Source organism: Excalfactoria chinensis, chromosome 16 (assembly GCF_039878825.1).
Source record: "Excalfactoria chinensis isolate bCotChi1 chromosome 16, bCotChi1.hap2, whole genome shotgun sequence".
In the NCBI taxonomy this organism is placed as follows: Eukaryota; Metazoa; Chordata; class Aves; order Galliformes; family Phasianidae; genus Excalfactoria; species Excalfactoria chinensis.
Window position 1 is genome coordinate 3,221,547 of NC_092840.1, and position 27,986 is coordinate 3,249,532.

The window sequence follows — 27,986 nt, forward strand, 5'->3', positions numbered from 1 at the left end:
CAAAGCCCCGAGGCTTCCCCCCATCAGCAGCTCTATGCTCCTGCCAGGCCCCAGCTCACCCTCACCTCCATCCACACGAAAATCCCAAGTAACGACAGAGGGCAGTTTTCAAATAATTTATTAGGAATTTAAAACTGAAATCTGGAAAAAAAAAAAAAAAAAAAAGGGGGTTACAGGTGTGGAGAGAACAAACCCTGGAGTGTAATAACTTACTGCCTTAAAAACACAGCTTTATTTCTTTTAAAAAATGCCCACCCTGAAAGCGGAGCCCCGGCCTCCAGGCAGTGGCAGCACTGGCCAGCGAGCGACTCACAGCCCAGCGGCAGCACAGCTGGCCTGGGATGTCTCTGGAGGGGGCACAGAAGCAGCTCAGCGCGAACACCAAGAGGGAGGCAAGCGCTGTCCGCAGACCCAGATTGGAAGTATACAGAATAAAAATAAACCCAATAAAATGCAGCTCTTCTTTTCATTAGGAAATATTTTAAAAAAACAGACATACAGACTCTTTGTCTCAGTAACAAAAATTATTGCTTTGTGTTTTCAGTACTGATCTGTTAAGTACCCTCTTACCTAAACAGAACTCTCCAAACGTATCACCCAGGTCAGGAAAAGCTCTGGCACGCGGGGGGAGGGATGGAAGAGAAGAGCCCCGTGGGCACGACGGCCCCTCTCGGTCCTGTTTCTAATGCCCCTCTCCCTTACAAGGGCTCAGTTTGGGGGAAGAGAGGGAATGATTTTTAAAACTTAAGATGAAGCTGTTATTTCCCTGGGAAAAGAGTTTGGCTGCATCTTAATGAAAGGCTCAATCACCCCCTTTAACGAGGTCTTTGGTTCACTGAAATCCAGACCCAAAACTGCCCCTTGTGCTCCCCGCTGGAGGCTTCCCCTGGCACAGCGCTCCTCAGCAGAGGCCTGGATGGTGCCAAGGGAAGGCCCTGCAGGTTCTGGAGAAGGGACCAGATCACCTCCACACTGCACGACGGGCCAATTCCCACAGTCTTCAGAACACAGAGTAAAGCAAATGGGAAGCTGTGATTCTATATGTCATATAATCCCTGAGAAGCCCTTAACCCGCCCCCAAATCACCACCCTAATGCTTTTCTCCCCATTAACAACTCCCCCAGCCCAGCTCCCTGCCCTTACGGAACCACCATCCCCACCTCCCCCCGGCCCTGGCTGACTCCCCTTCCAATCCCCTGGCCTCCGGAGGAGGATCCCCTTTCCCAGGCAATCTTGACGCAGGCGATAGCATTTGGAGAGTGGATTCCTTTCGAAGAAACCAAGACAAACGGTGGCGGTGAAGCCCTTTACCTAAAGCCAAACCAGACACTGGCACTATGGAGCCCAGTGACGGAGTCTGTACATCGAGCGATTGGAAGCAGCTTTAACCCGCTCAGCAACGCAGCCGATGGCCGGTCCGTTTCACACCCCCCCACCCCCAACCCCCCCCCCCCTTTCATCTCATCAGAGGTCTTAAAATCTTACAGTAAAAGGTGTACAAAAAAAGAACGGAGTCCTGTCAGGATTCTGCTGGAGAGTATTGCTCACACTGCGGCACCAAGTCCAGGACCTGGAGCTGCTCCTCGGAGCCAGGCTGCGCGTGGCAGCCAGGTTCAGCTCGCGATATTTACATATTATACAGGAGGAAAAGGAAAACCCCACGTCAAACTAAACCTAGGAAAAACAACAATTCTTTCAGCTGTAAGATAGCCTTTCTCACTTAGCAAAATATACATTTGTTTTGTTCCATAGCGATGTCCAACGTTTTCGGATCCTTGGAGTTTCACACTTTTCAAAGCCTCACATTTACAAAACAGAAACAATTAAAAACAGTTTCTTTAAAAAAAATAGAGATACATCGGTTCCTCTCAGCCTTTGCTCTCTCTGCGTCTCTTTCTTTCCTTCAGAACTGCATTCTCATTCCACACCGTGCTTCAAAAACACTGACGACAACAACAACAGAGTTGAAAATATTCAGAAGGGTTTCAAAGCCAAATAAAAGTACTCCTCGATAAAAACTACCTAACACAATCACAAAGCCAACCCGGAGAATAGGTCTACTAGCTCGGGAAAGAGCAAACAACAAAAAAAGAAGGGGGAGCCCCCCCCCCCCCCCAAAAAAAAAAAGATAAAAAAATAAAATAAAAAAATAAAAACTAACAGCTAATAAAATAAATAAAAGAAGGACCGGTGGGCTGGGGAAGGGGGGGAGGAGGGAGGGAAGCGTAAACCGTCGGCGGTTAGTAAGAAAGCGAGATGATCTCCTCGGGTTCAGTCCAGTGTGGTCTGGTCAAAGGGAGAGATCGGGGCAGGGCGGCAGGAGCCTGGCAGGCAGCCGGCAGGTGTGCAGTTTGATTCAAGAAGAAGGGAACCGTGGCTCATCCCCCGAGGCTCACCAGACCCTCCAGCCGCTGTCCTCGGTTGGGTCACTGGGGAATCTGCGAGACACAGCGGGGGACCGAGGGGCAGGATCTAGAACACCCAACAGCTTTTCCTTTGGGGTTCTCTTCCAGCGTTATGCGACAGACTTGACCCAGCACTGACTGGGTCTGCAGCCCGCTGGCACGGCACAGGGCATAGCAGAGATGTTTCCACGCTTAATGGCAAAGTTCAGGCCCAGGAAACAAGGTTCCACGTGCTGTGCAGCTGGCCTGCCCCAACCTGCAGCACTCTTGGTTCCACTCTTGTCTACAAAGCAGAGCCCTGCCATTTCTCCAGCACTCAGCTCAGCTCAGGCTGCTGCGGGGCTTCCCATTCAAGTTTTCGCCCTCTTTTTATGAAGCTTTTTTGTTGTTGTTTAAGCCAACAAACTTCAGCCATATTTGCAAAGCAGAGATCACCTCTCCTGAGCTCAGCTGAGCACCAGAAACAAACTAATTAAAGACTCAGATCACCGCCCCCCCCACCCTTCTCCTAGGCAGGAGAAAATGCCTGTAGAGCATGAGGCAGGAAGCAACCTGCCAAGCCTCTGGTGTGGAACAGAGCCCTCAGCTGGCCACAGGACTCTTTGCACAGGCTGGATTGAGGCAGCGAGTCTCCCAGCAGCTTCTGCAGCTCTTGCTGGGAGCCCAAACACAGGGACCAGCTCAGAATGTCACTTCTCCCACTACCTGCTCCTGTTTGAAGTTCTCTTACCTCCTGCCTCCTTGGTCCCCAGCTTCAGTGATACCCATTGGTAAAAGCTGTTGCAATCAAGGGACCCTGCATGGAAGGAGATAAAACTCACTGTTAAGCAAACAAAAGAATAGCCAGAAAAATTACTACCAAAACAAATTAAGTTGTGGCTCAGATGCTAGAAAGGAAAGCTGGCTCCAGTTGGAGGTGGTAGGTACAGAGAGCCCCAGCGACATGAAGCATCAAGGCCAAGATGAGCTCTTGGGCCAGAACAGGGAAAGGTCTGGAGATCTGGACCTTGACCAGGCTGAATGGAGCCAGTGGGGAGCAGGGAGGCAGGTTCCAGGTGAACCTGTACCAGCGGTGTGCAGCCTGGGGCTCGGCAGCTGGCAGCTCTTAACCAGAAAGCAAGCTGTCCAACGCTGCTCACCTCCATCACCACATGGAGATGCAGACCCTCCCCCTGCGAAGAGCGCAGCAAGGAACACTCACCCCTAGGCTGTGGCCAAAGCCAGTGCTCGGGGCTGGACTGGCAGCGCTGATGTAACTGCTGACCCCTGAGTCCTGGTTGGCGGCTCCATAAAGCTCTGCCATCGGCCCGGGGCTGGTGGTGCCCAGAAATCCACCGGTGCGACTGGGGGTGGAACCTACAGGAGGCAGCAAAACTACGCAGTGAAAATCCCCAAAGTGCAGCCCCGTCCCACCCCCCCTCCCACCGCCCATCCCAAACCTCCGTGGCAGAACACCGTGCCAGGAGGGAAGCAGCAGTTACCTGTCCCTCGCACCACAGCTGCCGCAGCTGCCGCCGCTGCCATTGGTCCATATGCAGTGAGGGGGATTGCTGGAAAGGAAGGAACAGGCATCTCAGGGCCGTTGAGGTTACATGGTGAATTCCTCAACAGCAGCCGTTGTTTCTTGCTGTGAAATACCAGGGCTGCACAGATACACCATCCAGGTGTGTCACACAGCACATCCGTGGGTGAGAACAGGGGAGCTCCCAGCCCCGTGTCTGTTGGTTGCACACTGAATGTGCTGGAGGGGGACACAAGATGTGCTCTGCCAACCCCACCCGCTGGAGCAGCCAAGGGCGTGATGTGATGAGCTGAACCAGGGAGCAGTTCCAGATGCATCCATCGCTCCTTTGCTTACAAGTTGCAGTTAAATCTGAAGCTACAGATCCAGACTTAGGCTGCAAATGTGGAGAAATCCAGTAGCACAGGGACAGTAGCCAGCAGCTCAGTGTCCTGAGGCACAACCCCCTCCTCTCTTTCCTTTATACTCATATTTTAATAGCCTCTTTCTACCTATTTTTCCAGTCAAGATGCACCATTCTCTCCACTCAGCTTTCCTCCTGAACTGCTCGACCCCTTGCTGCTCATCGTAGAACAGAGGAAGCATACGCCTAGGGAGCAGGATCTAGAAACAGCTTAATTAAAACAGTAAGTCTTCATTTATACGTAGCAGTTCTAATTCTCAACTCTACTGCCAGAGGCAACCAGCCCTCGGGGCAGGAGGCATCTAGGCAGCGTGTTTCTCTTTGCCCTTAAAATGACTGGGTCAGCATTTCATGCTCGAATGTGAAATTCACTGTGATTCTGTTTAGAGTGCCATAAAAACAGGTCAGAACAAATCGATCTTGTTAAGGCTGAAATCCAGACTAGCTTATAAGGGAATATTTAGTAGCAGGCACCGGTCCGTTTCAAACAAACGTCACATGGGGCTTCTGTCTGGGTTTGCTGCTCATCCCAGACCCCAACATGAGAGTGTTGCAACTCTGCAGCACCCCCGGAGATGCTGCTCTGGGGAGGAAAGGCTGATGGCAGCCGCCCTTCTGCCCCGCCACTGCTTCAATGTCCTAACACAAGACTGAATTGATGTGGTTTTAATGAGAATGGAGGCCAGGTCTTCTCACAGATTCTGATTCTTTTTCCAGGAAAACTCTTTCTTGCTTTTGTCATCTGTCTACAGAAAAACAGGTCTGTGTAGTGATGACAAAGCACCTGCTCGCCATCTCCCTGCACACTGCAGCAATCATCCCTGCTTGTGCCATCCCCTCAGCTCAGCCCCACTTGCCAAGCCCATAGACAACAAGGACAAGCAGTCACTCCCAGGCACAAGGGCCCTCAAGCTCGCAGGGCCTTTGTAGGAATGGAAGGGGCCAAAAGGCTGCACAGTGGCTGCTTAGCAGTAGGTAAGCGTAACGGCAAGGGAAGAATGCCACAATTCCCAGCTGGTACTTCAGTAAGGCACTCAGAACTGTAAGCTGCCGTGGCACTCAGCCAGGAGAGCAGCATTAATAACTTCTTGTTGAACAGAGCCCTGCTACACCCTGGCTGCCAGTGACAGCAGCCCCCAGGCAATCACCTCCACAAGGAGAGGTACAGCCCTGTCTGAAAGAAAAATCATCAGTGCTACCCTGCAAATGTTATGGGGTTTGCTGGAAAAATCACGCATGTAAATATACACTGGACCTAAATCTCTTTGGTTTGGCAACCAAAGGCTTAGAGTTAGAGGTCAGGTGCTTACGCATTTGCATACATGTTATCAGGGAAGTGTTTCATTAGGAGAGCTAGGATTTAATCTCTTCCTACCTCCCTCAGGACAATTTGTTCATTGGTGGCTGCCAACCTCAGCAGACTCCCTGAGGACTGACATGGTTTTGTGTCACAAAGTGATTTCAATCCTGTTTGTATCCATAAATCCAGGAGGGCTTCTCAAGAAGCTTCTCCACACCCCATTGCAGTGAGATTCACACCCTGAAACAGGTGGGGGCGAGGAAGTGCTGGAGAGGAGGAACACTATGGAAATGAGACAGCACAGGGGGAATAGGGTGCTACACAAAGCTGGTCTTCCACAACAAATATCATGGACACAACAAGGCAGGGGAAAACACGGCCATGGGAGGGAAGGTCAACAGAAGGAGCATCACCCAGAGAGAAAACACTGTACACAGTCCAGGGGCTGAGGATCCAGAGGGTATTTACGCTGTGAGGACACTGAGTCAGGACTAGTCTCTGGAGAATAGCCCTCTGTTTCCATTTCTATCCGCAGTACCCTATGGGCACTGTGGCACTTCACCCATTTCCCTGTGCAGGACGCATAGAGTAACAAGGAGTGCCCCACACCTTCTCCCTACCAGCAGTGCAGTAGTTGTCCTTGCAGCAGATCAGGTTAAGGTCATCTATAGACCTTTGAGAAGCCACCCTGCCCTCTGGACTTTTCCAGCTCTGGTTTACATCCAGCTCAGGGCAAGGAGACAAAATGAGGCGAGCAGCAGGAAATGCCACATAGGAATTACATGCCTTTACTTGGTATGACCTGCACTGCCCTTCCCAGAGGCAGTGCCCTGAGCTCTGATTCCTTCTCCACCTTTCCAGCCCCAGCTTTCAACAGAGCTTGTACAGATGGAAGAAGAAATAAGAAACATTTCCAGTATAACTGTGCCAGGCTGCAGAGCAGCCAACACCACTGGAACAGCCCAAAGCCCCCTTTTCCCAGCTTGTGAGTTTAGGAAATGAGTGGGACTGACCTGTGAGCTCAGGGAGGACGGGGGCACTCGGGAGAGGGGTCCGCTCTACACGGAACTCTAAAAATGAAATGCAAGACAGCTTAGGAACTTGTCAAACACCCCGAGGGAGACCCCGCAGACAGACAGCAGCCAGGGCTGCTGGAGGAGCAGCCTGCAGCCAAACTGCAACCAGGCAGTACAGTTCTGAACTAATTTATAACTGGTGCTGAAAGGTGCTGGACTCCTGCCCCAGATGCTTTAAGGATCTATTTATTCTTAGAACATATCTGGCAAGGCAGAGCAAGTGCAAGCTTTACCTGTGGCCCAGCTCAGCAGCCTCAAGCCTGCCCTGGAGCACTGCTCCACGACTCATCAGATCCGACCTCTCAGCTGCAATGGCAGTAGGTGCTCGGTGTGTGCCAGACTCAGCTGGGCATGGTTTTTACAACGAGACACTCCAAGCCACAATGACCGAGACCCATAAACTGGACTCACTGAGCTTCCAGACGGCTAGGAGGCAACAGCAACTTTCAGCCACAGACAGCCTGGGCTCACCACAGACAAAGACACAGCTTCCCATTCCCAGCCCCCAACACCAAGACTTCATATATAAATCATTAAATTGAGAGCTGAGGTCAGGAAGGGATGCTCAGAGTTGCCACTTCTCTAGAAAATAGCGAGATGGTCTTTTCTCTGAGTGCGCTCTGCCTCAATCCCCAGGACCACAGAGGAGGGGGAGGGAGAAGAGGCCCCATTCAGCCTGGAGCAGCTGTGGCACAGCAGGTTCCAGCCATTGATTGCAGGGTCCATGCTCTGAGCACATGGCGGGGCCAGGAGCTTGACACAGCCCAGTACACATGGGGCCTGCAGCCCACTGCCGCAGCAGATGTTCCCCAGGGGCTAGAAGTGGCCCAAACACTGTTCAGAAAGCAACCAACGTTGCAGACAGCTCTATTTTGGGTGCCCAGCAATTCCCGAGCCCCTGGAAAGCTACACTTCAAACTCCTGTGTTATTTTCAGAGCAGTGGCAACTCTGTTAAAGAGAGACAGACACACACAAAGGCAGCAGACAGGCAAGAGCTGCAGGGGCCCTCCTGCGTAACAGCAGCAGTCCTACAGAGGAGGCTAACATGAAGGGCATCGGAGCAGCCTAGGGCTTTTCCTGTCGCTGGGGTGTGAGGATAATCCTAATGAAGGACAGGCTGCTCCCACCTATTCCAGGGCTTTTCCCCTCCCCCTTCCACATCCGTCTCCAATTTAACCTAAGACCAAACAGGGAAAAGGGGCACAGCCCGGGTTACGGATCATGCCAGAGAGCCCCATCACCTGCAGGCAGACAAAAAAACTGAGCCCGGAGCACCACTCACCAGGGAACTGGTAAGTGTAACCAGGTGCAATGCCAGTGTAACTTCGACTCGCGTAGGTGGCAGCTTGGAAGCCTGGATAACCTGGAGGAGTAGAAAAGTGCTGTTACTGGTAGCTTGCAGGGAGCTCCGTGCCTAGCTGCTCACGAGCAGCAAGATGGTATTAGAAAGAACAAACAGGACTAATGGCAGAAAACCCAAGAAAATGCTGAGGCAGAGAACAGGATGTACATGAATCTGAGCTGTAACAGGCCCATTGGATTTTTTCCGTCACAGCAAACATGTAAGGACATGGAGGTTTCCTTCTCAGAAGCTCACAGCTCTGCAGACTAAGGCTTCCTGATGCATAAGATGCATTTAGGAACAGGAGATCAGGGAAGTGGCGGCATTTGAAAGGCTGAATAGCTCTGAGTCACTTAGGGGGCGCCGGGCAAAGGCAGGCAGAGTACTTCTTCCTGGTGCCGGGCACAATGCCTCCCATTCCCAGGAAGCCATCACCCCTACAGACCTATGGGAACACGGGACACCGACTCAGAGATGAATGTTTGATTTGAGATCTGCCAAGAAACAAGTACGGGGACTTTGCAGTGACTCAGCTTGAGTCTTGCTACTTGAAAATTCGGATGGCTTGGAAAATGCAAACCATGGGCTGGAGATTTGTTTTCCTTCAGTAAGTCGAGAGAAAACACTGGGGAGAAAATACGCCCTTTAGGGAGTTTTGTTCAGTGGCTACCTGAAGTAATTCATCAGAAAGCCTACAGAAGTGCAGGAGGGAGATATTTGGTGCACTACTGAACCGAACGTGGAATAACCTAGGGAATTATGTCCTATTCCACACTGGCCATTAGCGAGTTACGCTATCACACTGCAGGAGTACAAACTGAGCTACGGAGGGCCCGTTTGGCAGCGCATGGCTCCCTGCGGACGGCTCCTCCCTAACGCAGGACAGCAGAGACAGGTTTGCAGTTTCTCCAGGTGCCACCAGAGGGCAACTTGTGATCACAAACGGCCCCGGTGCCCCCAGCGTCCCCAGCCCCGCACCAGGGAGAGCTGCTCTTGGCCGCCCTGCTCGGCTCAGCGCGCCAGGAAGTGCTCTCAGAATAAAACCTCTAAGCTGCTGCCGGGCACGACCGGGAGCTGGGGAGGAGATCCATCCTGAAGCTTACCCAGCATGCCGATCCCGAGCATGAAGGCATCCATCCCATAAGGCATGACTCGGGACCGCCCTCGTGCTGAGCCCGTTGGGGACATCACCTCCTTGGGCTGGGCTTTTTTGCACTCCACCTGCCACAGGAAAGTGAAGATCAGATTTGGCTGTGACTGGCACAGAGCGTTCCCACTGGACACAAAGCACCTAGGCTGCTAACTGGGATAGCGCTTCTCAACCTCAGTCAGTGCCACCAGCTCATCCCTGCGTCCTTCCCCAGCCACCCTGCATGCTGCCAGCCTCTCCTTTGCTCTGCAGACACAACAGACAACAAGGAGTTCAGACACTACTCTTCTCCTGCCCTCCATGCTCCACGCTCGGCTCTGCATAAGGGCCTCCAAGCCTTGTTTTTCTCACTTCCGAATAAAGGCAACATTCTGCTCCTTCCCAGGCCACCAAGAGGTTTCACTGTAACTTCAGGTCCCACAAGAACTGTACAATTCCTACTAGCAGTTCAGCCATCTCCCCATCGTGCTGCTTCACTGCACAGTGTTTCCTTCCCAGACTGGCTGCAGTGACCTTTGAGGAGAAGAATCAGTTCCCCGCAGCAGACAAAATGCCTCACACATTGCCCTGTGCCCAGCCCTGCACCAGTTCCTGTCCCAGGCACTCACCATTTTGTTGTTAATCTCATGGAAGTGGATTTCACATACTTTTTCCACAATGTCTTCACTTTCAAATGTGACAAATCCAAACCCTGAAGAAAAAGCAAAACTTCTTGGTCAGGTCAGAGCTCTACACAGTTGGATCCCGTTACCTACACTCTCCCATTGGTAGGAGGGGCCACAGGCTTCACGGACAGTACAAAACAGCCCTTGAAAACGGCTGTCCCTCATCTCCCTTCTCCAGCAAATCCTGCCTTTGTGTGGAAGAAAACAAGGCCATCCCATATGGATTCCCCTTTCCTTCTCTTTTTGTGCCTCCCACCCTCTCTGAACCCAACTGCTTTCAAAACCAAGTTTTGTTTTGCTTTGCTTTTTTTAACTATTTGCAAGACAAACCACGTGGCTGATAATGCTGGGGAGGATCCGGCAGACGCTCACACAAAGAGAGCTGAAGAAATGAACAGCTGCTTGCCAGGACATCCCCATCCGTGCTAAATGCACCAGGCCGGCAGCAACAACCCGCATGTTTCCCCTTCCACCTCTAGTACACCAAGCAAGAAAATATCAGCAACGCAGCTGTACAGAGCCAGACAGAGCTGCACAGATAACCCACAAGCAGACTGATTTGCAGAGTTTCATCAAGTAAGTTTAGTCTCTGTGGTAAGACAGGACGGCACATCCCTAGGCCCTGCCTGCACCTCCTTTCTCTCACAACCCCTTTGCTGGCATTTTTGGCAAACAGCAGCTGGGTTGAGCAGACTGCGTCCAGCTGACTGAGCTCTCACTGAAAAAGCGAGGGTGAGGATCTCCACATTTGCTGTAGGACAATATCAGCACCGAGATGAGCTTTCCACTTTCTAGAGCAGGCCTGTCTCACAATGCATTAAAATACCTTTTCACAGCAGGTGGGGACCCACTACTCCAACCCCCTTTTTTTTTCCACGTCACATGTGAAATCTCTCTCTGTAAACCCTTCCTGTCTGTGCCCAGGTAGTTATGGTCCATTCATCTCAGCATCTGTGAGTGGGGGGCCTCAGGAATTCAAGAGTGAAATCCTGATGCCAAGTGAGCCCTGAGACCAGCCAGGCCTCAGCCAGACCTGCTGCACCTCGCACTGCTGACACGGCAGCGTGCAGCTCTCCCTGTTCCTTCTGAAATACCCAACAGTTCGTTTGTTCACTACTGACTGGAAGGTACCCATGGACTAAAAGGGGTTATACCACTTACTCCCTTCTAGGATGAAACTGGAACAACACCTTAAGGCAGGCAACCAGAACAGACTTAATAGCTTTTGAAGAATAAAAAAAAAAATTAAAAAAAATCCACCAAAAAAACCTCCAGTGTTTCTGCACAAAGTGTAGCAGAAGCATGATGAAGTGTCCCTTTGCTGATCTGGGGGCAGAGCTTTCAAACAGCACAGACAGCGGCCTAGCACAGGGCTGCTACTGGCCCCAATTTGGAAGATGCCAAGACGGGGCCTGTAGATTAAGCTGTCGATAAATCCCTGAGCTGGTGCAATATGGGTGTCAAGCCTTGCCAGGCACTGAGGCAGGCTGAAGACACACTCGGAGGATAGGAGACAAGGATACCTATGTGTGGGTTGGGTCCAGACACAGCAAATATTGCAGCCTTGTTCCCATCCTGTAACCAGACTCCACCAGGACTCGGGTAAGAAAAGGTGACCTGGGAGCACAAGCGGGCTCCATGCCGAGGAAGGGGTGAGAGGCAGGCAGTCTTCAAGGCTCTCATGTCAGCGTTCCTGGAGCTCGGATTACGCAGGACAAGGTAAGACACACACTGCGGGCTGGAGCCACAGAGGTAAGCGGGAAGGGGAGGGGGCTGCCTCCTCTCACATATCTGCAACTCATCGAGTTTACAGCACAGGAAATGCACTGGACAAAAGCTCTCTGTGCTGCAAGGGACGCCGGTAAAGGATGCAGATGCAAAAGGATGGGGCAATTGGAGGCAAGATAAAGAACAGCTGCGACCCGCGTGCCCTGCTGCTGGGATACCAACCCCTCCCTACTAAGGCAGGAGGGGAACCCTCCCTGCTTCCCACTCCTACAGCCAGCAGATCGCTCTCACCTCGGTGTCGGTTGGTTGTCTTGTCAAACATCAGCATCGCATCATCCACCTGCAGAGAGAAGGGCTCCCGTCAGATCACTGCTCTTGTCACAAGCATTGCTGACATATTTACAGAGACCTGGCCTCCCCAAACCAGAGGGAATAAGGACAAGACTTCCCACCCACACGAAGGGTGTGTGCAAAGCATGCTTCTGGTGCTGCACCGGGCCCATCCCACAGCACAGGCCGCCATTCCCCTCTCCACAACTAAAGCTCCCCCAGCCTGGGGCAGGTGCTGCTGGGTTGAGCCCCTCAGCCCGGCCCCAGGCCCCACCAACCCCCCCCCCTCCCCACGCCACAGCCAGCGACCCCAATTGTTTGCCTGCGGCTCCAGCCGGGGGGCAAAGAGCAGGGAAGGCATTGTTCCCAAATCCCAGCCTCAAAGGAGAGGAGAATTAAAGAGGGGGAGAGAAGCAAAGCTGGAGAGGGGAGAGGAATAAGGGGCCTCCCAGCGACAGGGGAAGCGGAGGCCTCAGACAACAGAGCCTGCCTGGGAAAGCTGGGAAGCGGCCCCCCGCCCCCACCCCGAGGAGCCTTTCCTCTAAGTGAGGTTTCCCACTGCTGGAGGCTGTAATTAGAGCAAATTTACTGCAAGGCCTGAGCCAGGGCTGCCTCCCGGGGGGAGGGGCGGGCGGCTCCCATCCCCCAGGACCAGGGGCTGCTCTCCCCCCAGCAAGGCGAGCCGAGCCCCCTCCCAGCGCATCGCATGGCCGCCTGGTGCCACTTTCCCTCCATCTTCCCGCTGGGCGTTTCCTCGCAGAGACACAATCTGCACCGCGCCGCAGGTCGGGCCGAGCAGGGTTAAAAAATACCCTGCAATCCCCTCCGTGTAAGCCCCAGTGTAAACCTGTCCCACTGACCCATCCCTCCTCTCTAATACCACTGCCTTAATCCGATTATGGAACTGGACGTGCAGTGCTCGGGGGAGCTGACGGCACTCTGTCCAGCAGCTCCCATGTGCAGCGCAGCCGCTCGCTGGCTCTACAGCGGGACGACCCGCATCCGCTCCGCGGCTTGGCAGAGGGCTGCAGGCAGAGCTCTTCCCTTCAGCCCCACACCAACAAACAGGGCGCCCGGCTCAGCTCGGTGCCCTCGTGTTTCCAGCACCACCACGAGCAGGCAGAGCAGGCAGACGTCAGCGCTGATGCCCTTGGGTTCGTCCCACACACCCGCCCCACGCCAGTGAGGTGACAAACAGACAAGCCGGCTCCCACTCCTCCGGCCCTGCTGTCCCTCTGCCCACACAGCACCCTGCAGGGCACAGGCAGGCGCAGGGCGTGCAGCCCCACACCGACATGGGGTGATCCCCCAGGAGCTGAGGGCCAGCAGCAGCACAGCACACTGTGCCCCATCTCCCCTCACAGCCGCACTAGGGGGGATGGACGTGGCTTGATATACGTCGAGGTTTTACTGAGTATTTTTATTGGTTTAGGCCAGATCCACCCCTCGTGCAGCTCAGGGAAAGGTCCTTCGCAGAGCCCAGCGCATCCAAACACACACATCAGCTCATGGCAGCGCTGCTCAGAGACAAGGGCAGCAGCTCCATCCCACAGCGCCTGCAGGCTGCGCGGAGCCGAGCCTGCCTCGGTGGGCTCCTTTTAAGTTTGAGCTCTGAAATCAGGCTCGCGTGGCACACGGCTCGGATGACACACGGGACACCTGAGACCGACCCCACGACCGGCACCCCTCCCCAGCCCAGCACACACGCGAGGCGCTCCCGGCGCCCTCCGCAGCGCCCTGAGGTGAAGCCGGGCCCCGCGGCGGAGCCTCGGCCGGGCCGTGCCGGGCGCTGCGGGGGTCGCCGGTCGCCCCGCCGCCACAATGGCCGCCCGCCGGGGGCCGCGCCGGGCCCCAACAAAGGCGGCCGCCGGCACGGCCGTCGCCGCGGCAACGCGGCCGCCAATCGCAGCTGCCTCCCGGATTAGAGCGAGCGGCCGGGCCCGCACAAAGCCGCCCCGCGGCGCCCGCTCTCGTCCGCGTGGGGAGAGAGGGAGCGAGGAGCGGCCGGCGGCGCCCAGAGGGGAAAGGGGAAGGTGGAAGGCGGCGGGAAGGAGCCGCCATCTCGGCTCAGCCCGGCAGGGACCGCGGGCCGAGAAGCGCGTGGTTCACATAGACGGCCCGCGTCCATTTCTGGCAGGGTGTGCGATCGGTCTATGGCCGGAGCTCGGACAAAGGCTTTCTTCCTGGGTGAACTGTCCTTCTCCTCCTCCCCCCTGCCCTTAGATAAATATTTGTTTCAACTCTTTAAACATAGCCAAAGCAGCAGATCTCTTTACTAGAAAGCTGCCGAGCTCCGTGGCCAAGGCTCTCCCAGGGAGCTCTTTGGCTTGGTGGTCCAGGCCGCAGCCGCCCAACAGCCGAGGGCACAAGTTCAAGGTCTGCTAACTCCACGCCACGGGTGGGATGGTGCCTCCTGTGTGCAGCCACGAGGGTCAGGCACAGAGGAGGAAGGAGGGCACAGCAGCCCTCGGTGCCTCCTGAGATGGGGATGTGACAGGCACGGGGCAGGAGGAGCGCAGGTACCACATCCCCAAAGCAACATCACCACTCTGCAGCTTGGGAAACCAAAGGGAAGCAGAAGAAAGGCTTTGGCTCAGAGGGGCAATGTACAACAACCCGAAACATGTACGTACATAGAGCCGACACTGCTGCAGGTGGGCAGCAAGATATAGGGAGGCCCTTCTTGCACCAACACCTGGTGTCAGTGAGCAGGGCGGTGGTGGCAGGCACACACAGGCTGGCTTTATAAAGAGAACCTCCCCCAAAGCAGCCAAAACATCCAGGTGCCCAGGCAGGAGACACACCAAAACAAAATGCTGTACAATCCCCCTTTGGCTTGGCCAAAAGGCCAGGCTGTTTCCAGTGACCCTGTCCCACTCTATTACCCCTCAGTCTTCCTGAGACAGCCGTAGGTCTCTGCAGAAGAGGAAGCCAATGACAGCCCCAAGCAGAAAAAAACCCAAGAATTTCCTACACACATTTGATGAGAAATGCTGGGTGTCTTTCTGTATGGGCAGATCTTGAAGGAAGTTGTAAATATTCAAGCAAACGCTTTGCAGAGACAGGTGCCTTCTACCTGAACTGCTCACTGGTCCTAGAAGGAACCAAGGCAATGTACTGGCAAAAAGGTAAAAGAATAATAGCTGGTGAGGCACCTTCAACATGGAAAACATAAACCAAATGATAAACCACTCAGCCAAGGGAGGGCATTAACAACCAGAGAGGTTCTCCTGGCTGCTCAGACAGGGCAGGTTGATTCTTCTGGTCCTAAGGAAGAGACGGCACCAATCCAGACCCTCACTCCACAGAGCAGCACACAGCACCAGGCTCTCCTCCTCTCTTACTCTCTTTTGCAGAGCAGTTCTCCAGACCCTGGGAACAAGACCAAGCCAATAGGTAGAGCCCGCTCCGTGCCACAGGTGAGCAGGCAGCCTATCCAGGTGTTCTTCCCTGCTCTCACACAGCACTGCAGGCACCTGGCAAATATCAAATGAACCACCAAAGACCTGAATGACCATTAATGCTCCAGCATTTTTGGCTATCTGCCTACCAGATGCGGAGCACAGAGTACCCTTTGTTCCAGAGGCTTTGTTACCACCAGCCAAACTGCCTACTGCCACAAGAGAGGTGATCAGATTCCCCTTCTCCTCCCCTCCCCATCTGTTCCTTGCAACCCTGTTACGTGTGAGAATTTGCATAAGTTGCCCTCTGATCTGTGGAAGAAAATCCAAAATCCAGTTTGGAAACCCGCAGCAGGTTGACAAGAAGCTTTGATCCCTGAAATTTCCAGAGAACGGCAGATTAAAGATTAATTAATTAAACAGCCTCTCTGTCCAAAGCGAGGGAAATCATGTCTACCATAAGCACAGGGAACTTTCTTTCCTTTAAAGAAACTATCAGTATCTGAAGGCTCTCCAATTAGTCAGCAGGGAAAACTCATTTAACGTCTCCAAGCCATGCACACCGTTTTTCTGGCAGGTGCACGTGAACGTGTATTTGTGGCAGACATGCACACTGTCCTTAAAACCAGCTCACGAGATGCAGTGTTTTTTCTCTTGGTCAGGACAGTAGTAGAGCCTTCCCCTGAGTGACATCTCAGAATCTGTCTTAAGCAAAGGGTCCAGAATTGAGACTGAGTATTAGATGGCAACCTAAAGGTCAGAACCATACTCTGACCTCAGCAGATTCTGTTTTCTTGCTTGCTTCCAGGATATTTTTAGAGAGCGGGTCTCTCTCTCTGTGCACGATCTGCCTCACTGACAAGCTGAGGTTTCATGAGCAGCTCATCCAAATGTGCAGATCACCTGCAAGCCCAGGGAGAGATGCAGACTGTCTTCAGGCACTTTTCAAGCACTCTTGGAGCCACAGCTGATCAGCGAGTCATGCAGAACCCTCCTTGTGAATTAATTTTTTGCACTTCTTCCTCACTCAATGCAAAACCACAAGAAAACCACCAAGCACAAGACTGCGGCCCAGGCTCCCATTCCTCCCAGTACCTCTGCATTTCTAGTTTCTGAAAGGAACAACTTCTCTACCAGTGACAAATAAAAGCCAGCTTGCACCAAGTAAGAGGAGAGGTCCACATTGCCCAGCACACTCAAGGCACAGACCAACAGCAACCACCTTCAGAAGAACATACATGCAAAGGAAAGATGTGAGAGACCCCAGATTCCCCCTCAGCTTCCAGTCATTTGGAATTCAGCAACTTCCCAAACTCGAGAGCATGTCTGTATGTTGAAAAGGCTTTCCACAAACTTGTCCAATCATTTGGGAATCAACAAATTATTTTATCAACAATACCCTGGGGGAAAGGTTTTACAGTGTAGTTGGCTGCGATGAAAATAGACCTTATTTGTTTTGAGCCTCATACCTTGCAATTTATTCAACCCTCTCTACCCCAAAACCTCATCGAATCAACCCTTGACAAAGAAAGATGGTATGAGGTTGGTTTTTCTTTCCCCCAGTTATTATTTGAAATAAATAACCTTGCCTACAAGCTCAGAGACCAAACAGTCCAAACAAATTACTCTGCTGGGCAGTCTCCTCTCCCCCTGAAAAAAAAAGAATCAGAACAACATAAGCCCACAGGTTGAAGTAGAACAGGAGGAAGCTGGGACTTGAGCTCCAGAAGCATCTTCATACATGCTGAGCAAGACAGAACCAGCTATTAGCTATGCCTGAGGTGCTACTCACAACGTCTTCCTCCTTTCTCCCTGTTTCAGGTTTCAGTGAGGGTGGTACCCTGAATCTAAAGAGGCTGTTGAAATACTTCCTTGTGAAGTCTCAAGATCTCCAGTGCTCTCCAACTTGAGCCAAGACATTTGGCTACCCAAACTGTGAATGTAATTCTCTGGACTTCCATCCTACAGCTGAAAAAATCTCGTCCTTTAGAAATGATGTCCATGGTCTCAGCTCACAGCTCGGTTTTGGAGCCAGAAGTGTTTCCTGGAGATCCCACTCTATGTTTAAAGCCCAAGCAGCTGCACCTGGCAAACAAAAGCCATCTCGAGAGGCACTTCTCAGTCTCTCTCCCTGCACTAAAACCAAACCAACCATAAAAAAACAAAACAAAACAAAAAAAACCCTAACAACAACAACAAAAATGTTATATTTTCTAAGCAGAAAAACTCTCACACTGTATTTGGAATCACCTTTTTTTTCCTCTGCCAAAACCAAGTATTCTGACACAAAGAGTTGCGGTGCTACCCTATCCATCTTTCCCCTTATCTTCAGTGTTGCTCAGGAATTTCCTTCTCACACTTCTTCATTCGTCTTTTGTCACTTCCATTTTACAAAGCTCAGAGAAGATTTTGGACTCGGCAAGAAAAGAAACCAAAACAAAAATAGGACAAGAGGGAGAAATGCCAAAACAGAGATGGCAGTGCTGGGAATTCTGTGGGTTGTTTGGTTTGTTTGTTTATGGAAAAGCATTTCATTTTGAAACCAATCAAACTTCCATTATTTTTTCCTGCTAGTGAACACTGCAGGCTCCAAGTGCTGCGTCTTATCCAAAATACACCAATGCCAACTACCTTGGTAGGCTCACAAGATGCTATTCACACATTTGGACAATAGAACATGCTCATCTCATCTGACCCTGCCTGTACTGCAGGCCATAGAAGTTCCTCTCGTAGTTCCTACAGCATGTGCATGCATTCTGGATACACTAAAATGTACTTTCCAAAAAGCACCTATCCTGATGTAAAGGTTTCAAGGTACAGAGTCTGCCACATACTTAGGCCAGCAGCCTCAGGATTACTGGGAAGATAACCTCCAGCAGCCTGAACGGAGGATGCCCACAATCTGAAGCCAAGATCCACACTCAGCCTGCCATTGAGGGCTGACTACAAGTCACCCCCAGGAACCTGGTAGCTTATTTTTGCAGAATCAAGACAGCATGTCTCCCATTTCTGTCCCCTCCACAATCTAACCGTTCTCTGACAGGAGGAAAGAAGAGAGATTTCTCTCCCTGTCACAACCTGGAAAAACAGGAGGTCACTCAGAAGAGGGAACACAGACAAAGCCAGTCCTCCAAGAAGGGCATCCTTAACAGCTTCTTTTCAGAGAGTCACAGTCCGATCCCAAATGACTTGAGCAGCTATTTTTTCTCAGAGAGGCTTTGCAAGATGACATGACTGAAGCTTCACCTCTCACTTGGAAGTGTCTTAAATTAATGAAGACCACAGAGGCAGGTGCAGTGAGTACCTTTTAAGAAGGGATCCTATGGAACCTCTGAGAGCTATGAGGCCTCAGAGTATCACAACAAACACCAGAAGAGCCTGTGTACCAAAATCACATTCTCCGTAACGATGAAATTGCAGGTAACAGGCTTTTCTGTTGCCTTTCCACTGATCCCACAAAACAGACATTTGGAGCTACCAACCACAGAGAATTTCTCGGGACAGTTTTCCTGCCCTTTGACAAATTATGTGAGGTATGGCCTAGAAGACAGTTAAAGGCCAGGAAGCGTGCTTTACACCAGAGCTCCGAGGAGCCTCCTCAGCTCATGCAGTCAGATGAGTCAGAAAACTGCCCCAAAAACACAGAGTCAGTGTGACCAGCCCTGACCTCTCCCCACGGAAACTCCCAAGAGCAGAGGCCAGCTGCATCGGCCTCGTGCAGACTTTGAGCACCGGATGTCATCCGGGATGCCGGTACGTGGGCCATGAATCACACTGAGCTATGCAGAACTCTCCCTTCTGCACAGACCCAGGAAAACAATCCGACACAACCAGTTCTTGCCAGTCTGGTGTCAGGACACCTTTCAACACGTGACCATGAAACGAGAGGTACACAAGAGAATAGCACTCCGAAAGAACTGGAAAGTTCTTCTCAAACTAGAACAACAGACTGTAACTGCTTGTAAACTGAGTGCTAGGTGATATGCTTCTGCTTCAAATTAACAGAGGTACAGTTAAGGTTAAAAGGGGATTATGCCCAAGACATTTTGGTTTCTTATCGAACACGTCCAGCAGCAGCAGCACAGAAACACATGCAGCTAACAGAGAGCAGATGACAGACACAAGGACAGCACCACCTTTTAGTGAAGCCCTTCAGTGACACCACGTGAAAGCTCCCAGGGACACAACAGAACTTGCTTATTTCTAACAGAAAATAAAACCCATTAGCACTTACGAACAGCAAACGTGAGGGCTTCTGAAGACTTCTGCTGCTACCACTCTCGTAGGGCTGAACAGAAACACTAACAAGTTCCACTCTGCAGCCATGACAACATGTGAGAACACGTGCAGATTTGGCTAGCGGAGCTGAGGGAAGGTACTGAACTAACACTCATTCCAAGTTTTCAGCCCCAAAGTTCCAATTATGTGACAAAACTGATTTAAAATCTCCCCTCCTGTTCACCAACTAACGTACCTTAAAACAGCGTCACCTTCTTGCATGATCTTTGAGAAGAAAATGAGTAGCAAAGCCTTCATCCCTCACACTCTTCACAGCTCCACATCCAGGGTGTCATCAGCAATGCCCAGCAAACCACCTTCAGTTTCCACGGCCAGGCAGGAAGTTCCCCACAGCTACAGAATCCAAGGCTCCTTCCCCAAAGCAACAGCAAGTGCACAATGCCACCGAGCAACAGTGTAACAGCTACAGCGCCCTGTCCCAGAAGTGACCACCCGCAGCTTCTGGCTACAGTAATCCAATCAGTTCCTAAAGCCATTACAAAACCCAGGCCTCTCCAAGTCTAGTATTACTGAGTTGTTCGGAGGACACTCACAACTTCCTGAAGCAGCTGACAGGCCAGGACCGAGTCTCTCGCATCCTCCAACTCTGCTTTTGCTCATGATTTGCACACCTGGCTGCCACAGAGCAAAGGCACAAACAACTTCAGTCCACAGAAGCCCGCTTTCCCCTGAGCCACCAGCTGGCACAGCAGTCCCAGGCCAACACAAGGCACAGGGACTGTGCCAGTTTTCCTTCAAACATCCAAAAACAACATCAGCACTTGCTCGAGACTCAGCAGGGGAAGTTTCAGGACAAAAAGGCTTATTTTAATAAAAGATTACAGAAATACCAACCACGAGGCTTAAAATCAGACCAAAAATCACAAGTTTGATGCTGCAGCAGCCCTGTTAGAAGTGTCTGCAAATCCTCCTTCAGCGCTTGAACAAACAACAAATCTACAGGACTAAAATCCCATAACCAACCTCTGAATGGGGAAAAAAACATGGAAAACCATTTCCCTTAACCCAGGTCTCAGTGACTGCGGGAACAAGCACAAGCTCTTTGTTTCAAATCTGCACAGGGCTACGGCCCCTACAAATGCATTACAGCTACCTAACCTCTGCAACTGACCTTCAATTTACTTAACCTCATGCAAAAGACTTGCCTGCTCCTAATCCCACCTCCAAAAGTTCAGAAAGCTCCCGCTTGCCCCAGAAGCAACAGCTTTGATCCAACGCCACTCAAGAGACTTACCTTCCCGAACTGCTCAAAATACTGTTTCACATCCTCCACAGTAGTGTTCACCGACAGACCACCCACAAATATCTTCTTCGTTCGGGTCACCATCTGGAAAAGGGAAGGACAGGAATTCACCAAATAAACTGAGAGCAAGTAGAGAATGAGACTCGAAAGGCCACTAACTCACCCTCTGCTGCCAGGAGGCGGCTGCCTCTTTGCTGCATTTGAGCTGCCACCCACTCCAAGCACCCCAAATGCCCACACCAGGCCACATGTGTGCTCTCCCTGCAGCAGCTCAGTGACTTCATCTCCTCCTTGCACAGCACACTACCAGCCTCTTCCCTTGCCAAGCTGCTGCCTTGGCACCTTTGCACCCCAGAGAAGCAGACCTCGATTTCCCCAGCCCTCCAGCTCCTCCCACAGCACGACTGCTTCACACACCCAGCCTCTTCTAGGCTCCCCTGGAGAAGCATGCCATGCTTCCTCAAGCAGGAAGACAGGCTGGAGGTCTTCCAGCACAGATAGGCTCTCCAGGCTTCATCATCCTAGCTCACTAACTGCACAGCACCCAGCCTCAAATGGGATAAGACTCATCACATACCACTGCCCAGTCACCTCCCAGTTAAATCTTGTTTGGCTTTGCAAGAAAGCAAAGAGAAGATCTCTCTGCCACTTCTTGCTCATGCTGCTGGGACAAGGAAACAAACTAACTGCCCTGAGAGGGGCCAGTGCTGCCAGGCTGAGACACACTAACATCCTTTCAACTGGCTCTCCAGCTGCATCCTCCCCTTAGCTGCTTGGCTACACCCCTGCTCTCAGAGGAACACATGGTCCTAATTACCCCAAGGAGCATAGGGCTAATCCGCAGCAATTCCCTGGCTTGGAGAGCAGCCCGTTCTAACACTAAAGCACCTTCTGTCACCAAACTGCTTAATGGAATTAACCCAATTCCTACCATGTGCTTCCTGGCTTCAGTTACTTGGGATACCTGCTCACCAATTGTTCTCTGTGCCTGATCCCACCTACTTCCCTCCAGTACCAGCCTTTTCCTCCCTCTGTGCTTCTCCACGCTGCTGCTGCCCAGCTCCTCCTTTTGTGACAGCACATGGAATTCAGATTCTGAACTTTAAAACTCCCATCCAAGATCAAACTTAAAAGGAGATCCAAAGCCTAAGAGCAGTATCCAGCCTGCTATTGGATCCTGTTAGAAGTCTCCACACCTGGAAAGAGTTCCTGCAACTGTTCCCTTCAGTGCCAGTCCTGCAGACAAGACCCAATGCCAGACTCCTGCCTTTTCCAGCACTGAATGCACAAGGCCACTTCACAAAACAAAATCCTTCACCCTTTCCCTGCCATAAGCACATCCATTCACATGTCTCTACACACCACTCCCTTTCCAGCCGTGTCACAGCACAGAGCTGTCCTGTGTCTCCTTAGGCCTGCAACTTCCATTCACCAACTGCAGCTTCCAAAGGACCAGGTTCACCCTGGGCAGAGTTTATTTTACCACTTTTAACTATTGCAGTGGAACCGAGGGAGGCTGCTGGCTCTTCCAGCACCACACAACCCCAGCATCACACTGCCACACATGAAGGGAGCAGCTCACACTCCAAGCAACCCAAGAGAAACAACTCTTCTGCATGCACTGCAAACCCACACAGAGGGACAAAATTCACCACCACCAATTGCAGCCCTGGAGAGGCAACGTCTGCCTGCAGAACCCACCTTGGGCTGTGCTCGGCGGGGGAACGCTACCTTCGGGTCAATCTGAAAGAGAAGACAGAAAGAAGAGGTGAACACACTTTTGTTGCCTACTTACATACACAGCATTTCTTCCACGTGCACAGTTCTCTCCACCCACACAGCACCTCGCTAAATACCCCAGGAATCTACCTGAGGTGCACAGAAGCAGGCTGCAGACATCTTCCCTGCTCAGTAAGGTGTAATCCATGGAGACTACAAGTCCCAGCATGCAGCAGTCTGCCTCCAGCTGAGCGCTGGCCAGACGGCACCCAAGAGCCCATCACGTGCTGGGATTAACAGGCTTGGCTGCACCCTCCCGCTCGGCCTGCCCCTGGGTGCCCTCCATCATCAGGGTCATATTAAAAGTGCTTTCTTTTGCCTTTTTGCTCTCCCTCCCCCTTCACTCTATCTACCAGCACTGAGCTCACCTGGTTAACAACAGGGCAGAAAAAAGGCAGCATGCAAAAAGCCCAACGTTTCACCCCAAAAACAGAGCAGGAAGAAATAAAAGAGCAGGCAGGACGCTACCAATTAAACACAGGGATCCAAAGCCAGCCGCTGCAGGCGAGCAGGGGCTGTGGCTGCAGGGCAGCGTGCTGCCCCTCTCCTACGGCCGCACAGCACACAATGAAGCGATGCCCCCCCTCGGCGGGCTGAGCCCTCCATTGTGCTTGCTCAGCTGCTGCACAGACCTGCTGCTGGCCGAGCTGCCAGGCTCTGCACCCCATCCAGGTGCCGCGTGTTGTGCTGGAATCAGCACGGATGAGCGCGTGCCTGCATCGGCCTCACGGCACCACAAAGCTGGGCACGCAGCTGCACACCAAACATCCATGAAGCCTGCGCTCCTGCCTGTGCTCCTCCTTCTTTATAGCCTATTTTTACAGCAACTCCCGTAAAGTTACATCACATCGGGGATGATCCAGACCTACAAATCAGCTTAAGACCTGTGGTAAAGGCAGGTCTGGCTCATCCCCGTGCTTGGATGGGCTGCAGCTGAGAGGGCGGCCCAGAGCACCATCCCACCCGCCAGCAGTTCAAACGGCCCAAAGGAAGCCGTGTTTCTTCAGCGCCTCTCGCTGCTTTGTTCAGCTTTGCAGCCCTCCTGCTCATCCACACCGCCCTGCAGCTCAGCCTCCCCGGGCCCTTCCACCAGCCTTCCCCACCTCCATCCTGACTCACAGCCTACAGCATAAATAAACTCAGCACGTAAGTAAACAGCGGCAAAAGTGAAGAGCACAAATAAACTCAAAAATAAACTTCTCTCCCCAGGCTGCAAGCGCAAGCACATTACTGTACCCTCTGGGTGCCTCCATGGGGCATCCGAGCTGTCCCTCCCCTCCTGCACACACACACACACACACACACACACACACACACACACACACACACACACACAAGCCCTGCCGCTTCCTGGCCAGCACAGAAACCCACAGCAAATTCTGAGGACAGGGGACGGCAGGAGACCAGGAGGCTGATGGCAGATAATAAGCAAAAACAATAATCTACTGTCTTTTACTTCTCAGCCAGTGTCATTCAGCTCCTGCCAAGAAGATGCTTTCATACTCAGCAATGCTAAGCTCGGCCTCATTTTCTCATTACCCCGAGTGTGATCAACTGGGCAGAGATAACGCGTCCCCCTGGCTGGAGGGAGCAGGCAGTCACTGCACGAATTCTTCTGCACAAGCAGCCATTGTGCAGGTAGGGGAGGCCGGGCGCCCGGCTGAGGGGCAGCCCTGGGAACACGCGGAGGGAGCGAGCTCAGCGCCGGACTCGAGTTACTAAAACCAGCCGCTCCTCAGTGGCTGGAGTCTAATGAAAGCAGAAGCACCGGTACCTTTTTCCCTAACTTCTGGTGTTCAAACAAGCAGCCCCGGAGGAGTTGTGTTTCAGTGTCACCCACTGACGTAACAGATCCTTTTCACAAACCCAGATAGAAATCTGCTCAGAGCAAAAGCATTCAGAACTGTTCAGATTGCATTCAAAAAAAAAAAAACAAAACCCCATGTCAGGCCGTGGCAACGAGTCACCTGAGCACAGACCGCATTCGCTTCACCCCATGAGGTGCTAAGGACAGGAATCCCACTGATGCTGTGGGGTACCTGACACCACAGGTGCTTGCACAGTGGGCTTCTGATGCACGGCACAGGGGGCAGAGCCTGCACGGAGCAGCATGAGCACCCTGCAGCAGGGCAGGACAGGGAACCCCAGGCCTCACTGCCAGGTCTGCGTGGTCACTGCACGCCTGCACGCCCTGCCTCCATCCGCCAGCACTGCCCCCAGAGCTGTGCATCCCTCCTCCATAAAAGAACAAACCCAGAAAAAAAAAAAACCTCAGGAAAGGCAACAAAGAAACGAGTCAGCGGAGCAGCACCATGGAGCAGCTCTGCCCAGAGCACATAAAGAAGAAGCTCAAGGCAGCGGCCAGCTGCAGCTTTACAAAGTCACGCAAATCTTTTACCTTGAGCCCGCAAAGCCAATTCTCATATCAAGCATTTCCATAAATAACCCCACGGGCTGCTGCAATCTAGCTTACAAACAAAGAGAAGTCTGAAAAGCACAAGGTTTCCCCGGAGATTCGGGCCAACAGCGCTCGTTAGGATAGGGAGAATTGGAAAACAATGAAGCAACAAGTTGGGCAGCCACTGTCTGTCAAACGCTGTTTACCAGGAGACACCAAGCCTGGAGAGGAGGCTGTTCTCTCAGGCCACCGGGCCTTTTCCTGCATAGTTTCATAAAACCCTACATTAGGATTCAGATGAGTTTGTGTCATTTAACCAGTGACTCACAGCAGAGCCTTTCAGCAGGCAAAAGGAGGACGGGGGCTCCACGCGGCACCACAGCACCAACAGCTCACCCGGCAGAGCACCCCGAAATATCCGACAGCTGAACGGCAGCCCAAGGGAAAAACAGAAAGGATGGGGAGGAGGATCAAAGTTCCTAACAAAGGACGGACCCTGAGGAACAGCCCCATTCTCTCTGCCACGCCAGGAAGGTGAGGGGAGCAGATGTAGCTGGGAATTTCAATGGCCGGTCCCCATGTGCCCTCTGCCATGGGGCCGTCTGCTCCCCACAGAGCCCGGCCCCTTGCCGTCCCTCCCCAGCCCCACGGCGCACAGCGAAGCTGCACGGCGCAGGAGGCAGCAAGAAGAATGGAGCCCCCGGCTGGCACTGAGCTCCCAGCCCTGCAGCACCAGCAGGACTGCTGCTGCACACCTCCATCACTTGCCTTTCCAAGAGGGTCTACACTGACCAGGACTAGCTGATCTGATACTGTGCTTACATGGGCTACTGAAAAAGAAAGAAGAAAGAAGGAAAACAAAAACAAAAACCAGAAGGAAACCTCTGGGTCCTCCTCAAAATACTTCAGCACAACCCTCCCCAAAAGCACAGCTCCCTTTACACCACTGCTGGAGGGAGGTTTGGGAGTCCTGGGGACCCAGGCTTGGCCAGGAGGGCTGGGACAGCCTTAACCCGGCACTGCCAGGGGGAGGAAGGACCTGTGCACATCAAAGGGAGCGAGCCAGGCAGTTTAACAGGAACGGACATAAATCTCACTGCAACCCATGCTGTAAACCCTCAGAAAGGGGGGTCCTGCTCTTCCACAATAAAGGCACGGATGCCCGAGCCACGCTGGAAGTAAAGTTGAGCATTTGGCCTCCTGTGCGGCCCGTGCCTGGCACGGGAACACCTCCCTGCACCTCAGCACCCCCACGCAGCCCCCACCGCCCCCCATCCCTACCCTCACCTTCACCCCGGGGCAGCAGCACAGAAAGGAATCCGGGCAAAGGGAAGTCACTACAACCACGGAGCAGGGACCTCCCACTCAGACACCTCACCCCCACCCCCCCCAAAATCAAGCCCGTACATCTCTGAGCGCTGCAGCTCAGCTCCCTGTGCCATACGGCACCGAAATCTCCCGCGGAGCTCAGCTGGGGGCCCTGGGGCTGCAGAGCGAGAGCAGGAGAGAGCGCTGGTGGCCCACATGGGCGGGCTGGCCACGCTCAGAGACAATAAAGTCTGCAACCTCTGCAACCGTTACAAAAACTTCACGTGGGGAAAGCACCAGGGCGCGAGGAATGGATGCTCCGCGCCAAGGGCAAAGCGCGGGCTGTGGGGAAACGGGGCTGCCAGGAGGGAGCGACCCTCGGCCCAAACACCCTCAGCACAGCCGGGCCCTGTTCATCCCGGCTCATGGAGGGGCCTCCGATCAATGGGAGGAGGATGGCCGCCGCCGGGATCCGCGGATCGATGCCCGGACGTTGGGTCAGCGGTCAATAGCGAGCACAGAACGCGGGCAGCAGCTCCGTTACCAGCTGATAAGTGGGGTGGAGAAGGGCCCGATCGACCTCGATCGGTAATCGATAGTTTACAGCCCCTAACTGGAAATCAAACACCGTAATCGATGGCTGCTCCGAGAGCAGCCGCTCCGCCGGCCAACGCACCCCTGAGATGAGAGAAGTCATCTCACCGTCTTGGAGTCCAGTTCATGTCTGGATTGGGCCAGAACCTTGTCGACGCCAGCCTGGTCCATGAACGTGACGAACCCGAAGCCCCTGAGCCCCACAGCCCGGGCAGGAGAGGGGATGCGGAGAGAAGAGAGAAAGTTGGTTAAAGTAGCGGCCGGGCCGCGGCGGGGACGAAGGGAGGAGCGGGCCCGGCCTCCTCACCTGGATCTCTTTGTCAGCGGGTCCCGCATCACCAGGCACTCTTTCACCTCGCCGAACTGGCTGAAGTACTCCCGCAGGCCCTCTGCAAACACAGCGCCCGCCGTGGGTGTCCCGGCCCGGCCCCGCCGCCGCCGCCGCCGCCGCCCCCCCCGGCCCCGGCCCCGCCGCTCCCCCCCCACCCCGGCCCCGGCGGCAGGTGCGGGGCGGCCGCGGCGCTCACCTTGCGTGGTCTGCCAGCTCAGTCCCCCGATGAACATTTTGCTGCGGGAGGAAGAGAGAGAGCCGTGAGCGGGGCCGCGCCGGGGGGCCGCGGCGCTCCGCGGGGTTGGCGGCGGCGGCGGCGGGGCCGGGCGGAGAGGGGAGGGCGCGGATCGGCCATGTTGGCAGCGGCACCGCCGCCGCCGCCGCGCTTGCCCGGGCCGGGCGGCCGGGGCCGGGGGGAGGGGGCGGCCGTAGCCGCGAGCGGGGCCAGGGGGGCGGTGGAGGAGGAGGAGGAGGCGGCCGGCGGCGCCCGCCGCGCCGGTACCAGGGGTCGTGCGGGGAGTCCGGGGAGGCGAGGCCGGGCTGGCTGCCGTCTGTCTCCATTCGGACCTCTTCTCCCTGCGAGGAGCGGCGCCGCACTCCCGGGGCAGATGAGCGCTGGAAAAGGGGCCGGACGGACAGGCCATGCTGCCCCCTCCCCCGACCCCTCTCCGCCGGGCGGGGAGGGAGCGAGGGAGGAGGGCCCGGCGGGCA

The 27,986-nt window shown here is 53.5% G+C and overlaps 1 protein-coding gene across 2 annotated transcripts; it reads right to left on the bottom strand.

The window, feature by feature from the left end:
• Positions 1-100: 100 nt before the first annotated feature.
• On the bottom strand, positions 101-27,986 carry MSI1 (musashi RNA binding protein 1). Of its 2 annotated transcripts, none has more exons than XM_072350986.1 (15): positions 27,778-27,986; positions 27,472-27,512; positions 27,252-27,333; positions 27,053-27,137; positions 22,567-22,608; positions 20,857-20,949; positions 11,884-11,932; positions 9,808-9,890; positions 9,153-9,270; positions 7,990-8,070; positions 6,644-6,700; positions 3,887-3,955; positions 3,607-3,761; positions 3,136-3,201; positions 101-2,438 (listed from the first exon to the last, which is right to left on the bottom strand). In XM_072350986.1, exons 1-14 carry the CDS (start codon positions 27,834-27,836, stop codon positions 3,160-3,162), a joined length of 1,056 nt encoding a protein of 351 aa, XP_072207087.1. In that variant the 5' UTR covers positions 27,837-27,986; the 3' UTR covers positions 101-2,438; positions 3,136-3,159. The 2 variants fall into 2 exon arrangements, with proteins under 2 accessions (XP_072207087.1, XP_072207086.1); XM_072350985.1 differs by having other exon boundaries at positions 3,607-3,779; positions 27,778-27,975.